The following is a 14,489-nucleotide window of genomic DNA, read 5'->3' as shown; positions in this document are numbered from 1 at the left end:
TCTTGTGGGTACTAGGAACTGAACCCAGGTCCTCTGAAAGAGCATCAAGTGCTTTTAGCCACTGAGTCAGCACCCAGCCTGGCTCCCATTAATTTCTGTAACACACACACACACCTGTGAGAGAGTTACTGACAACAGTCTCAGGAAGGGCGGGTGACCAAATAGGAAGGGACAGGACCCCCTTGCCTCCCAGCCCAACTAGCCTTCTACTCCTGTGCACAGTAGCAGGAGAGAAGGGATCACCCGCAGTTCTCACTGATTTTTGTTTTTTTCTGCTCTTGCCCTTTACCTTGCCTGTGGATAGGGTCTGACTTGTGTCATGCCTAAGTCACTTCAGGCCAAAGAGAAACAAACCTCCTAAGACAATTTTTTGACATGAGAAAAAGTTGAAAGTATCAACCGTGCATTGAATGGATATGGCAAAATCCCCGGGGCCAGCTAGAGATCCCAGCTTCTCATGACTGATATCGGTTATAGGAAATCCCCATGCCTGCGTTGCTACAAGGCTGGTAAACACCGGGCCCGCTCCATCCAGGGACTCTGTAGCTTCTCTTTCTTACCCCAAACATGAAAAATGGGAGTGGACATTTGATGAAACTCCTTGTCAGGATTTGAGCAGCTTCAAGAGCCTCAACAGAGAGACAGGAAAGATCTAGCAGCCCAGGGTCTTGCAGTCTGTCTAGATTTCATTGGCTCAGGGGATGTGAACATAAAGATCTAGAAAGGAAGACTGGAAGAGGGGGAAATAAAGAAAGAAGGGAGGCTGGTGGTTGACTGTTTTGAGCCTTGAAACGTTTTATCCTATCCCTATAGTAGTCCCCCAGGCCCAGCCATCATAGCCTTACAGTTCCACCAGGAATGAACACCCATGGAATTCCACATGACCCCTTTTCTGACAAGCCTTGTAGCAAGATTGATGATAACTGGGAAAGTTGTCTCAAAAGAGTGTGGCTTTCTCCTTCCCAGATGGCTTGAACTTCAATGTCCCAGCAGTTAAGAAGGACCAATTTTTCTCCCGTGGATGCCTGATCCAAGACTTGGTTCTTTCATCCAAAGCTTGAGGTCCACATGGTTGAACTCATACCATCTGTTAACTCTTATCTCATCTAGATCTGGCCTTTTCTTCTTCATCTATCACATGTCCGCTCTGATGCTTTCAGGGCAAAGGAGGAAGCCAGAATGATGTCTGTCTCTTGCCTTGCCAACCCGCATCTTCAGCTCAGAATCCCTGAGTCCATATCTGTCTATGTGTGCATCTACGAATAGAGAGGTATGTTGAAGACGGAGGTATTTGCAACAGGTGAGAGATTGTCTTGCAGGTCAGGGCTCCCAAGAGTGGCAGAGGGTGTCAGGTCATTTTGTAACATATGCTGAAAATATTTGTGCACTGATATGGCTCTCTCTGGTGTCAGATTTAGGAACATTCCAACAGTTCAGGAATCTGCAGGCTCTAGGCAGGCCACATTTATAGTCTCTCGGGGAACCTCGGTTTAAAATACTCTCAAAGGACAAGAGGCAAGAAGGCATTGTAGAGCAAGGAGCCGCTTCAGCTTGGCTGCCTGAATCCTGGGATTATGGCGTCTTTCCTACTGTAGCGAGAAAGAGGTGCACACGCTGGAGGTCAGAGCACCCACATCAAGCGGCATTGTGTATGTAAGATTAGGACGAGTGAGGAGGAAGTGAGAGTATCGGGTGAGAACTTGGGCGAGTTTCCTGGACATACTTGGAGAGGGATCACCACGGCGAGTCCAAAGCCTCTGGACTTCCTTCATGCCCTAATTTGCACACTGCCCTTCCTTGCCAGGGAGGTTGCCATTATTAGGATCCTTGTCATCTGAAGTTAAAATAAGACCTGGTTCAAAGTGAGGAAACGTTATGGGCAGGCAGCCTGGTGCTGGCCCGTTCTTGGAGCCACTCACAGCTTGAGTGGCAGAATGGCTCTCTACAGAACATCCAGTCCCTCTGCTTCCACAGCTCTCCCCAACGGCCCCAGACACTTTTCTATTACTTTCTTCCAAGGAGAGGATCCCCTTATCTCCCAGCTTCCTTAGCAATGCATCATAGCGTTCCCTTGGCCCGGAACGAGCATGGAGTTCAGGGTGCCAGGTTGCCTTTTTTTTTCCTACTCTGCAGTCAGATTTTACACACCCCCCCCCACTTTCCTCCCTATACATTAAAGACAGCCGCTCGCTGTCAGTCGGGCAACTATAGCGATTCAACACCACCGGATGGATAGATGATCAGAAAAAGGCAGAATGTGGCACACCTCAGGCAGATCCGTGCAGCGACGATGTCAGGAGAGAGAACCTCAATATTCTGAAGCGCCTTTGCTCTGAGAATCTACACAAGTATATACAGGTGTGCATACTTGTGTAGACACACACATATGCCCATCTTGGCTTTCTCTTATGCACGGGGCCGCCTGTCACAAGTATCTTCTGCACTGTCTCTGCTCGGGTGAGGTGGAAGCACAGGATCCGTTCTGAGACGTCAGCTGTAACCCCTCAGCCACTTGGGTTACACGCCATGCAGTCCAGTGACCAAGGCCAACTCATCTCTTTGGGCACAAGATAAGCCAGGCTCAGAAGTCACAGGACTCCAGCAGAATTGTTCTCTTGTGTAAAATCCCAACAGAAAAGACGCCGCCACCGTCACCCCGTGCGTGAGTCTTCACCCATGGGTCCTTATATCCTGGGGAGGAAGTGAGTGACAGTCATGATCGGGGACACCTTGCTGCCTCGCTTTACCCGTCCGTGTTTGCTCAGGGCAATGTAGGTCCCTCTGTAGAGGTCTGACTCGTAGGCGTTGTAGTTGTTCGGAAGGAGGGTTTCTCTGAATTTGCATTCCTCTTGGAAGCTGGGCTGTGAAGATGAACAGACAACAGAGACCCAATGGTGAGTAAGAGGTGCCAACACACCAGCTGAGCCGCTCGGGGGAGGCCTTTCTGCCGAGTCCCCACCCTTTGTAGAAACACTACCCCAGGGTATAAGCTGCAAGGAGGGGAGATGCGTGAGAGATTCGAAGGAGAGCCACTTGAGAGCCATCATGGTTCCTCCTCACTTGCCCTCTGACATCAGGATGGAGCCAAGGCCAGGGACACAGACGGGTGATGTCTGAGTCCTGTGGGGAGGGTAAGCAGACCATCCCCTGACCTCCAGGTGGGGATGCTTTCTACCAGGAGGGATCAGGGAGGACAGCACTGAGCGATTTCAAGCCTATGGTGAGAGGTGGTGAGAGGCGGAGCAGGATGGAGACGCAGAGCTCCACTCCGTGACTTTTCTACTTCCTGATAGTGTGGCTCGGGCAGGCTCCTCTCCTCAGAGCCTCAGCTCTCCTTCATGCAAACTGGGCGGTGCCAGGGAGCTGGTGGGGAAGTGGGTGGAGGGGCAGAGGAACAAACGAGCTGTGGAGTCCTTCCCAGTATAGTTAGTCTCTTTCCAGAGTCTGCGGCCCCTTCAAAAAAAAAAAAAAAGGCTTCTTCTCAGTTTTGACTTTGAGCCCAGAAGGTGAGTGGTAGAGCTTCATAACTCACACCATTCTCTGGGGCCACGTGGGATCTGAGAAAGTAGCATTTGTTTTTAATAGGGGGGAAAAAAACCCTTGGGAAAGGGAATTGGGCAGAGAGCTGTAGAGGAAGATGCCTTGTCCCCTTCTGGCTACCATGGGGGCATAGACATGCACACTGAGTGCACACACACACACACACACACACACACACACACACACACACACACACCAGCAACCGCAGCTCAGTGGCTTCTCCCTGGTACTGGAGACATTGTCCTTTGACTTCTGAAAGAAGTCTGTGCACCTAGCTTCACCAGCAATGGGACACACGGGACACACGGGTGTGTGTGTGTGTGTGTGTGTGTGTGTGTGTGTGTGTGTGTATTATCCCTTCATGTTGTTATTTTGAGGTGAGAGAGCCCACCATCAGTACTCTAGAGCCCTTGGCGAAGATGCCTCTAACAGCAGTTAAAGAGCAACTGAATCTAATGGACATGTATTTATTTCCCAGTAGACTCCAAACCCGCTGGGATAAGGATCCTAGGAATCAACGGTCAGATTTGAGAAAGAAAGTTATTTGATACTGTAACTGGTGAGGGTTCAAAGACTAGGTTCTTAGTGGGCTGTTTGTTTGTTTGTTTGTTTGTTTTGGTGCATAGTGTCATTACCTCTGGATAGAGCAATTCACAGTGTCTGCTAGAATATTTTTTTCTTTTAATGAAGGTAAGTCATGATCAGCAATTCTTCTCTTAGATCTTGACTTTACATTCCCACGTGTGTACAAGAGTTGGCACAGTACCTTTTTAATAATGAATCCCACACGGTCTGTCTCCATTAGGAGGGGAGCAGTTGTCTCAACTATGACCGAGCTACACTGTGGGATGCTATAAGCCATGAAAAGAAAACCTTTTACACATTGACACTGGACTGTCTCAGAGACACATTTATTTACAGGTGGAGATGCTCAGTTTGAATCCATCTCTTGCAGAGGATCAGGGTTTGAGTCCCAGCACCCACATGGTAGCCCACAACTGTGTGTAACTCCGGTTCCAGCGGATCCAATACCCTCCTCTGGCCTCTGAGGGCATCAGGCACACAGGTAGTTCACAGAAGTATATGCAGGCAAAGCACTCACACACATAAAATTTAAAGACACATCGAACCTCTGTAGTGTGACTTTTTTTTTTTTTAACACTACCTGTACGTATGCTCACATCATACAGGTTATTCCCGGAATGGTCCACAAGGAACTGCTCACACAGGTTGCCTCTCAGGAGGAACTCATGGGCATCAAGACAATGGCAGGGGTGAGATTTAAGTTCTGTGGTAATTTTTTCTTTCCCCCCCTCCCCCCCTCCTTCTTATCTACCCACATAAGCAACTTATTTAAAACGGTAAAGGAGCTCAGGGCACAAACTGGGCCAGGAAGTGGAAGGAAGAGTTTTATCAGAAGCGGTGGTCTCTCTCCATGATACGGCCCCCTCCACCCACCTGCTTTCCCTCTGTTCTAACTATGTATGTTCCGGAGAGGAACTCACCCAGCCGGTTTCCAGGAGAATTTATTTCTGATCTGGGTGGTGGTTAAGGGAGGGTTTTTATGTGTTTGCAAACTGGTAAGAGGAAATCAAACCTTAGGGCAGAGAGCAGAGCAGAGCAGGGGAAGAGGAATGGGGAGGAGCTGAGCCACTGGGTTGAGAACTATGCGCATTGCCCACATCCCATTGTCTAGAATGAGTCCAGTTAAGAACCAGCATTTTTGAAAACATCTGCATCATTGTGGGTGCATATACAGATTGCCATGCATTTCCAAGCGTTCTGTACCCTGAGGGTCAACTGACCATGGACCAATAATATTTGAAAAAAAGATTGTGTCTGTGTTGAACATGCACAGACTTTTTATACGGTAATAAATTGTTTCCTAAAAAAACCCCTAGTGTGGTAGCTATTTATGTAGCCTCTGCATTAAGTGTGAAAGCAATCAGACGGTGAGTTTAAGTGTCTAAGAGGATGCACATAGCTCATATGAAAAAGCATTTTTTTTTTAAAGAGGCACTTTGGCACCTGTAGATTTGGGGGTCCATGGAGCTTCTGGAACCAGCTCCCTGGGGAATATCGAGAGAGGCTACAATTCACTTTGTTCTCTGCCTCGCAGACATTTTGGCAGGGTCATGCTGGGAGGGAAACCCAGGGTTTTGTGCTCTGGACCAGGTCCCAACCACACACGCCAGCCCTGCTCATCAGATTTTGATTATTCAAGTCTGTCCCAATCCTCCAGCTTTTTTTCTTTTAAGTTGACTGCTCTTGTTTCCATCCTATCCTTTCTCTCCAGCCTATCTTCTATCCCTGGCCTTCCCAGCACTCTCTACAAACATAAAATGGAAACAAAAAGTTCATATTCTTTAGGAGCCTCCCCTCAGTCCCCCATCCTCCAAGACATTCAGGTGACATGAACGTGACATGACGTCATCATGATCCAGTTCCCTGAAGGCACTGATGCATCATCTCCAGGCTTCTGGCTGATGGCGTTTTCCACAGTACTGTGGCAGTGCTTAGGGCCCAGCCTCTCTGTTGCCTTCATCACGCCCCTGGGCTTTGAGTCCCCATGGCTCAGGAACACTGGTTCTTTGGCTTGGTGAGAAAGGCCCCCAGCCAAACGGACACCGTGTTAATAAAAGCAGCCACCGTATATTATTACTTGAACAAATGAAAATAATTCCACCAGATCACATTTCCTGGGCCTGCCACTCTCAGGCACCAGCGTGACAATGTCTTGAATTCCATGTACGGCTAAGCGCAACCAAATCCATTTAAAAAGAAGTAGCCTTCCCCTCCCCTAGTGCAAAGGCGCTGTACAAAGTAAAAGCAGCCCAGGGGTGTTTGGGTAAAATACCTCTGGTAGAAATGGTCCCAAAAGTTGGAGAGGCAGCTGCCACACCCAGTCCCTTGTCTATATGTGGAGCTAAGCTATCTCTGTCTTTAACAATCTTTATCCTGAATGTGCTTTGGCCACATGACCCTATTGCTCCCAGTCATATGAGGAGAGGGGACAGGAGTGAGGTGAGCGTGTGTGGTGGGGTGAAGTCAGCCTCGTGGTTTGCATGTTGCTGTACTCCTATTGGTTAGAAGTATGTAAACGTGGAATAACTCCTTCAAAGTGCAACACGTATTTTTCTCAATCAATGGACAGCCACAGAAACAACTCCAGGAGGGGCTCCAGGATGGCTTTCTGGATTTTAACGGAAGTGAGCGTGTTGGGTTCGCTCATTCTGCTCCACTCTATGCCCACCATAGCAAAAATCCAGGCTTAGAGAAGCTGCAGTGGCTCTGTCCAAACTAAATCCAGCAACTAGAGAGCAGGACTGGGCAGCCACGGGAACTCTGGTCCCAGTCTGTCCTGCCGTGTGCATTTCCCCCATGGGCTTTCTGGGTGCTATCTGCAGAGTCTAGAGATGTACGTAGCTGCAACTGGGAAAAGAGACAGAGCCAGAGGCGATAGACCCCATGTGTCTCTGTCTGCAATGGGAGGCTAAAGACCAAGTGCTCCTCCAGGACTTCGCTGGACAGTGCTTATCACTAAAAACCACTCAGATAGGCGTTGCCATCTCAGTAAAGGAGGGCTGCTTATGTCACCTGCGGAGAGAGCCTAAAATGGTGTTTAGGTTCTGGTACCCCTTTGTCTGAAAGAAGGAAGACCCTGTCTAGGTAGCTTTTCTTTGCCCCTATTACCCCGCCACTTGACGGCTGCCTTTTCCTCCTCATCAGCCCCCATCCCCCCCACCCCATGAGAAATGCCATTTAGAGGTGACAGCAGCTGATCTACTGAGGGTGGAGGCAGCTCAGGGGGCTTAAAGGGAAATAGTGTGAATGAAATCACCACCCAGCAGGAGTCTTCCTGGCTCCTCGGATCAGTTGGCAATTGTTTTTTTAGACTGTGATAACTGCTGCTGAGTGGTGGAGGGCGGGAGGGGAGGGGTTGGTTGTTCAGGAGCATCTGGTCCCCAGCCACACACAAAGCATCAGGTGGCCTAGCTGGGCCAGTGCTGTCCAGCCCACCCCACTCCCCAGCCTTAGGGCGTAGGGCGAGGATCTTTAACCTGGAACACATGCTCCCAGGATATGGAGACAAGGGGGTCTTCTCTCAGAGACATCCCCCTTCTCCCCAGCAACTGCTGTTTAGTGGGCATTCCAGATCCCTTTAGAACCATTGTCCTGATGAGCCTGGGGGCCCCCACACTTCAGAGAGATTCGCTACAGTGAGAGGGTCTACCCCTTGGGAACATATTCTCTGATAGCCAAAATGTATGTTCCCGGTCCTCAGCCTCTCTTAGAACCAGAGATTTCAAGTGAGCTGTGGATGTATTTACCCTGTGTTTGTGACCCTCTCCCTTGCCATTACCAAATTCTTTACTAACTGAGAAAAAAAAAATCTGTTAATTAAGGCGGCACAAGTGTTTATATAATTTGAGCTTCTGGCAGATTTGCCTGCTAAAATGACCATGCAGAGCCCTAGAGCCAGCTGCCTCAGACCTCCTGGCTGGTGGGATTCTGAATACCACGAGAAGAAGCTCTTTGGGGGGCCTGGAGAGATGACTCAGAGGTTAAGAGTGCTGGTTGTTCTTCCAAAGGTCCTGAGTTCAATTCTCAGCAACCGCATGGTGGCTCACAACCATCTATAATGAGACCTGATGCTCTCTTTTGGCATGCAGGCTCACATGCAGGCAGAATATTGCATAAATATTCTACAATATTCTGTATTGTATAACATTCTGTATTATTTGTTTATTGTATAAATAATAAATGAATAAGAGAAGTTCTTTGGAGGACTCACTCCATAAGAAGGCATGAACAGCCTGTTCCACCAAAGCCTCAGGTACCCACAGGCTGTTTGCTGCACTGCCACTTTCTGAGAGTTTCCTGTCTAAGCCTTGTCTTCTCCTGCTGCTCTGGGGGCTGTATTGCCCTAGGCACAACTGACATGATTCCTTGTTCTCCATAGGTTATAGAGCCTAGTAGCAGCCACACCTATTTGAGCCTGAAAAAAAAAAAACAAAAAAAAAACCACCTCATAACCTAAAGACAAAACAAAACAGAAATGGAGCTCTGAGCCAGCCAGACTGACAGTCTGCACCCCGCTGTGCTGAGTCTCTGAAGCAGGTACTGGAAACCCAGACATCTAACAGGTCACAAAGTGAGGGGTGGGCATGGGTGTCCACGAAACTGTGCTGGAGAGGCAGATTTTAGCTCACAGCTCGAACCCAGCCTTGAGACCCTTGCTTTAAAGGCTGGGAAGCAGAGACTCTCTGACTAGCTTGCTCTTGTGTTTTCCAGACCTCCTTTGCTGGGAGATTTTCCCGGGAACCCAGCGCTTGTCGTAGGTCCAAAGTTCCCTTTCTCACCCTCATCTTGTCCCCTCTAAGAGACAGAGGAATGGGCCCTACAATCTGCCTCTAGTGTATCTGAGGCTCCTTTCCCTGTAGCCACTGTCTCCTCCTCCTTTTCCTTTTTGGTATTAGGGGTTGAAGCTAGGGCCTAGCACAAAGTAGGTAAGCATTCTAACATTTAGCAAGTCTGGATTTTTTTTTTAAATTTCTGTCAAAAGACCTCTTGGTTGTATCAACTTCACAGAATATTTTTTTTCTAACAGATTTTGAAATAGGTCAAATTGTAGACCAGAGGCCTGGGAGTAAGTTGCTCCGAGAAAGCACAGGCTTTTGGCAAACACATTCAATGCTCTCATTTACATCAGAGGGCCAGAATTTGCCTCTCAGCCTTCACCCTCCCACAGAGATTTATGGTTCAGAGAAAGGGGTCAGGCCCAATGCCTGCTCGGAAGGATGGCCGAGGAAGATATTAGCATAGACAGTGGGATCAGAGACTAGAGGATGGAAAACTCAGGGTAGAGCTTCTGAAGACACTAATGAAGAGGCTTCCTGCAGCACTCCAGTAGACACTCCTGGAGTGGTGTCATGGGGGCAGCTCACCAGGCTGACCCACAGGCCTGCCTTTCTGGGCCTCTCCAGTTCAGCCACTCAGACCTGACAGGGAGCTTAAATGTCAGCTTTATGTCAGAATGCAGGCTTCCCCACCCAAGAGCTCTCTGAACTCTGGCTTATTTAAGGGCAGGAGGGAGAACTACAGGCCTGTACAGAAGCTTCACCATGAAACAGAGGAAGCATGAGTTTCAAGGCACCTGGCCAGCAAGGGTGCCATTCACAGCCCTTCACTCTTCTTTAAAAAAACAAAGCAACCCCTCCACCAAAAACAAAAACTCCCCAACTCTCAGTGTTGTGTGTGTGTTTTCTTTCTTCTACTTCTTCCTCTGTCTCTCTGTCTCTCTCTGTCTGTCTTTCCCTGTCTCTGTCTCTCTTTCTCTCTCTCTCTTGGTTTTTCAAGACAGGGTTTCTCTGTATAGCCTTGGCTGTCCTGGACTAACTTTGTAGACCAGGCTGGCCTCAAACCTCTGTCTTCCAGAGTGCTGGCATTACAGGCTCACACACCGTGCCTGGCCATGTGTTGTTTTCAACAGTGTAAACTCCAAGCCTCAAGCAGCCCGGAGCCTTCCGCCTCCAGGGGAACTCACCGTTGTGTATAGTCTTCCTTTACTGTTCATAGCAATGAAGAGGGCACTTTTCACACCGAAGAGGCTTACCACACCCCGTTCTACCGTGGAAATTTCCAGCAGGCCTGACAAAGAAACAGAGGACACACACTCGAACTCGGGTGCACTAGAGAGAGGACTCAGGTCCTGAGCCATCCAGCTGACCCCCTTCTCCTAGAAGCTCAGCCTCTCCATCACTTCTGCACTTCATCTCTCCAATCTTACAGCATCCCTTCCCTGCACTGGCTGCATCCTGTCGCATCCCAGTAGCACATTCAGTTCTAACGTGGGAAAGTCTTACATCGGAAGTAGGGATCGCAATGGACACAGAAACATCTGTTTTAAGATTATTAGCTTTGAATCTGGGCTTTCAGTGAACCTGTCACTTGATGGTGCTTGACTTGGGTGAAAAAGAATGGGGGCTCAGTGGTAGAGTACGTGCATGGATTTCCCTGGCTCCCTGGGTTTACTTCTCAGCGAAACACAGACACACACACACACACACACACACGCACACACGCACACACGCACACACGCACACACGCATGCATGCACACACACATCAATCAATCAATTTTGATTATCATTATTTAATGTCTACTCTCCATGCTTCGACTCACTTCGCAAACACTGGCTACACTGAGCCGGATGGCTTCTCTGGGACCCGACAGCCCTTACCCTGCTTTGGTTGGAAGACCTTGCATGCAGGCACCTAACGTGAGAGGAAGCGTGGTGAAAGGATGTGTTTTAGATGGGCATTTTTCAGACCCCTTGCCCTTCCCTTCCAAAGAGGACAGCTGAATAGGAACGCGTGGGTTTAACTAGGATGGAATATTGTCACTTATCTCCCCTACCAGTCAGGCTATCGCCTTCCAGGCTGATGGTTCCCAGTGGTCTTTCTGGGCCAGAGATGGACCACTGATACTAGAGTAATTGGACCACTGATGGAGTTACCTGGGATGATGGCTGCAGACACCAGGATGCCTAGGTCTGAGCCTACTGAGCTCGCACCTCTTTCTGGGCAGGGCAGGGTGGGATCAAGCCATCTGAACGTTGCCCAGCACATGTTCCCTTTAGAACGCAGCCCCACCCACCAGCACAAGGCCCCTTCAGCTTTTGACACTGTGCCCAAGCCAGCAAGCACCCCAGATGTCTGCCAGGGACACTCACTGTAGGGGTTCTCCTCATGTGTTCCACTGATCCGGCCGTCGGGGGGCACCTGGAGGTGGAAGCCGATGCCCACGTTGCAGTAGAGTCTCCGCTGCCTCTTGATGCCCACCAAATAGCCACTCTCCCAATTCACACCGGAAATCTCTCCAGCTAGCCCAGCTCGAGACCTGGATAAGAGGGTGCCCCAGCCTCTGGAGTCCAGTAGTGTGCCGTTGGCGCGGGCGCCAGCAGGTGAGGGCACCACCATGCCCACTAGGACGCCTAAGAAGACGAGAGCCTGCAGCGTGCCCTGAGCACGTCCTGCTCCCCGGGACATAGTGATGAACAGCCTCTGTCCCAGGGCCGTCCACCTTGCGTCTCAGGCACGTGGTCAGAATTAATGGCCCTAAAAATACCGCCCTTCTTGTTTTTCTCCCCTCGGCATGGCGGCAGGGGCTTATTTTTGGAAGGCAGATGAAGGCTGCTGACATGAAACCAAAGCCTGCTTCAGGCACTCGGGTTGAGAGCAGAGGGACCCAGGCTGAGCTGTGGCCGGTAGGGACCATGGCTTGGGGACGCTCTCTAGCCGGCTTGCGGAGCTCCGTCCCAAGGTGATTCTATTTGATTTGACCTATCATCATAGTTCAGTAACCCAGCCCTCCCCTCCACCCATCACCACCCTGACGTCAGCGGGCCCAGCTCACTTACCCAGGACTGTAACATTAACCTGCTCCTGGGCCTGGCTGCCTCCCCAGACCCCCACCACCCTCCCCACTCCCCAGGGATTCTGACAGCCACTGTCATTCCAACTATGAGGCAGGAATGAAGTTAGGAGAGAGCATCTCTGAGGGAGGGTGGAGCTGGCTGGGGGCCCAGGGAAGAGGGAGGCAGGAGGCACCCAGGACCCAAATTGGGCAGCAGTCCTTGGCCTCATTGCACTGGCTTCCTTATTTAGAGGGCAAAGGGTAAAGATGGGGAAGACGTGGTGGCAGGTGATGATGATGGCCTACAAGTGACTCTCAAGACCTATTCATGGAAAGAGCTCATGGCTGAGGAGGGCCCATCACCCAGGACCGTGCAGATTCTCTACTGGGCATATGGGAGATGGGTTGTTCAGCAAAATGAAGACTGTGGAGGCAGGGAGGGATGGGATCACCTTTTCCTCCTCACGGTTCTGGCCATGGCTTTCATCCAGAGGTGAAAGTGGTGCCGGGGCATTTTCCTGCTTCAGCTCACCTCTGGCCTCTAATTGATACTGCTTCCACTGGACAGTTGCAAAGGTTGAGTTGTAGAGAAGTTATGTGGCTTGCTTGAATTACCACAGTCAGGCAGTTAAGTGGCAGGTCCAGAGCTTGCAGAGTCTTCTTCGCAGGTCCAAAGCCTGTTTGTGATGTTGCTCATGAATAGATTTTCAGTGACCACCACTTATTTTCCTTGTTATATACCGAGTAGATAGTAAATAATAATGATTATTTCAGGAGGACAATTTGTGTGTGTGTGTGTGTGTGTATATGTGTGTGTGTGTTTGCTTTTGTTTTAGAAAAAGTCTCCATCTACCCCAAGATGACCTCAAATTCACTGTGTGCTCCTGTCTCCATCTCCTCAGAACCTGTATTACAGAAGCCTGATTTTGTGTGGTGCTGGGGACTGAACTTGGGACTTGACACATGTAAACAAGCAGTCTATCAGCTGACCTGTATCCCCAGCTGCAAAATGATTTCTCTGTTTCAAAATTGCTTATCAAAAGTCTCAGAGAATTTCTGTATTTCCCGCCAACTTGAAATGATTAAAAAATTTAAATCGCCTGTGTGTGTGTGTGTGTGTGTGTGTGTGTGTGTGTGTGTGTTTGTGTCTGTGTGTAAGCATGTTTGTATGTGTGGGGGTGCCCACAGAGTTTAGAAAAGAGGTTTGGATCTCCTGGAGCTGAAATTACAGGTGACTGTGAGTTAACCAGCAGGAGTGCTGGGAACCAAACTTGAGTCCTCTGTGGGGGTAGTAAGTGCTTCTGATGGCGGAGCCATCTCTTCAGCCCTTGCATGTAACTTTGCTTAGGCTAATATTACAGTTAGAAACTACTAAAACATTCATACAGTTACTCCTATGCCCAATTTCTCTTCTCACATAACATTTAGGTAGATTGTGTGTATTACCTGAGCTTAAAAATCATTTAAAAGGGGATACAGAAAGAATCCTGGGCTGGTGAGATAGCTCAGTAAGAAACAGGGCTTACAGCCAAACCTCATGAGCCGAGTTTGAGCCCTGGGTCCCATCTGGTAGTAGGAGAGGACTCTGGCAAGTTGTCCTCTGATCTACACATCTGCACCGTGGCACATGCGGGAGGGAACACCACACACACACACACCACACACTAAATAAATATATGCAATGAAAAGAAATACTTACACATGGTTACAGACAGATAAGAAGGACTCACAGCTCTGAGAGTGAAATGAGTTAACAAGGGTCGCCCGAGGAGACAGCTTGAGTTTAACATCCGGTTTCCTTGTCCTACAATCCAGTAGTGCAGGAATCGAAAGGGGTATGTCTTGGGGGGGGGGGAATCGGGTGGGAACAGCGCTAAGGACAGTTTGCACATGGTAGGTGGCATCCGATCCAAGATCCTGTCCTGTGCGGGTAAGACCTGGATGCCACCTCACTCACATGTCACCTTATCTGCATGCCATGCTCTCACTGAAGGCTGCTGGAAGCCTGGACAACGTCTTCTGCAAGTCCCATGGCTCAGGGACACCAAAGTACTTCCCCTGGGGTCCCGAGTCGCCTACTCAGGTCTGGGGCTAGGCCTCCTGTTCATGGCTCCTATGTGTTTTCTGTCTCTGTCTTGTTCAGTTGTTTGAAGCTTTAATTAGCATGCTTTTCAGTTCTGCCCTAGACATGTGTTCTTAGAGCCCTTGAAGCCTTGTGGACATAGATGGAATCTACTACAAACCCCTTCACAGAAGAAAAATAAATAAAGTAGGGCTTTTGGAAGCATCCTTCTGCAGAGTTGGAGGGTTTGAGTAACTCAGAGATGGAAGGATTTCACTTTGAACTTCCAGCTTGAGTTCATAGATAAAGCTTTGAAGTGTCCAAGAGCAGAGGCACAGTATTCCTCATGAACATCTTGGAATCTTGCACTAACCACAGTCTTAACCACTTTAGGAACCAATATCCTGGTTGCTTGGTGGATGGTTCAGAGAATTCTATGGTCTGCCCATAGAATGGCCTGTAACGTCTG

The 14,489-nt window shown here is 49.3% G+C and overlaps 1 protein-coding gene across 1 annotated transcript; it reads right to left on the bottom strand.

Annotated features, from left to right (window-relative positions):
- Positions 1–2,684: 2,684 nt before the first annotated feature.
- Fgf6 (fibroblast growth factor 6) lies at positions 2,685–11,612 on the bottom strand. Its single transcript, XM_055609464.1, has 3 exons — positions 11,276–11,612; positions 10,088–10,191; positions 2,685–2,861 (listed from the first exon to the last, which is right to left on the bottom strand). Exons 1-3 carry the CDS (start codon positions 11,589–11,591, stop codon positions 2,685–2,687), a joined length of 597 nt encoding a protein of 198 aa, XP_055465439.1. The 5' UTR covers positions 11,592–11,612.
- Between the last annotated feature and the right edge of the window lie 2,877 nt (positions 11,613–14,489).

The sequence above is a fragment of the Psammomys obesus genome, unplaced genomic scaffold, assembly GCF_907164565.1.
Source record: "Psammomys obesus unplaced genomic scaffold, mPsaObe1.curated_primary_1811, whole genome shotgun sequence".
Taxonomy (NCBI): Eukaryota; Metazoa; Chordata; class Mammalia; order Rodentia; family Muridae; genus Psammomys; species Psammomys obesus.
Note: the sequence above shows the minus strand (reverse complement) of the source record. Positions and strands in the feature narration are given on the sequence as shown.

What these genes read in the sequence shown, in the direction of transcription:
- Fgf6 (XM_055609464.1), bottom strand. Translation starts at nt 11,591, where the DNA reads ATGTCCCGGGGAGCAGGACGTGCTCAGGGCACGCTGCAGGCTCTCGTC. An exon ending in ACATGAGGAGAACCCCTACA is followed by an intron (nt 10,192 to 11,275) that starts GTGAGTGTCCCT and finishes TTTCTTTGTCAG; the next exon opens with GCCTGCTGGAAATTTCCACG. An exon ending in AAGGAAGACTATACACAACG is followed by an intron (nt 2,862 to 10,087) that starts GTGAGTTCCCCT and finishes TCATCTTCACAG; the next exon opens with CCCAGCTTCCAAGAGGAATG.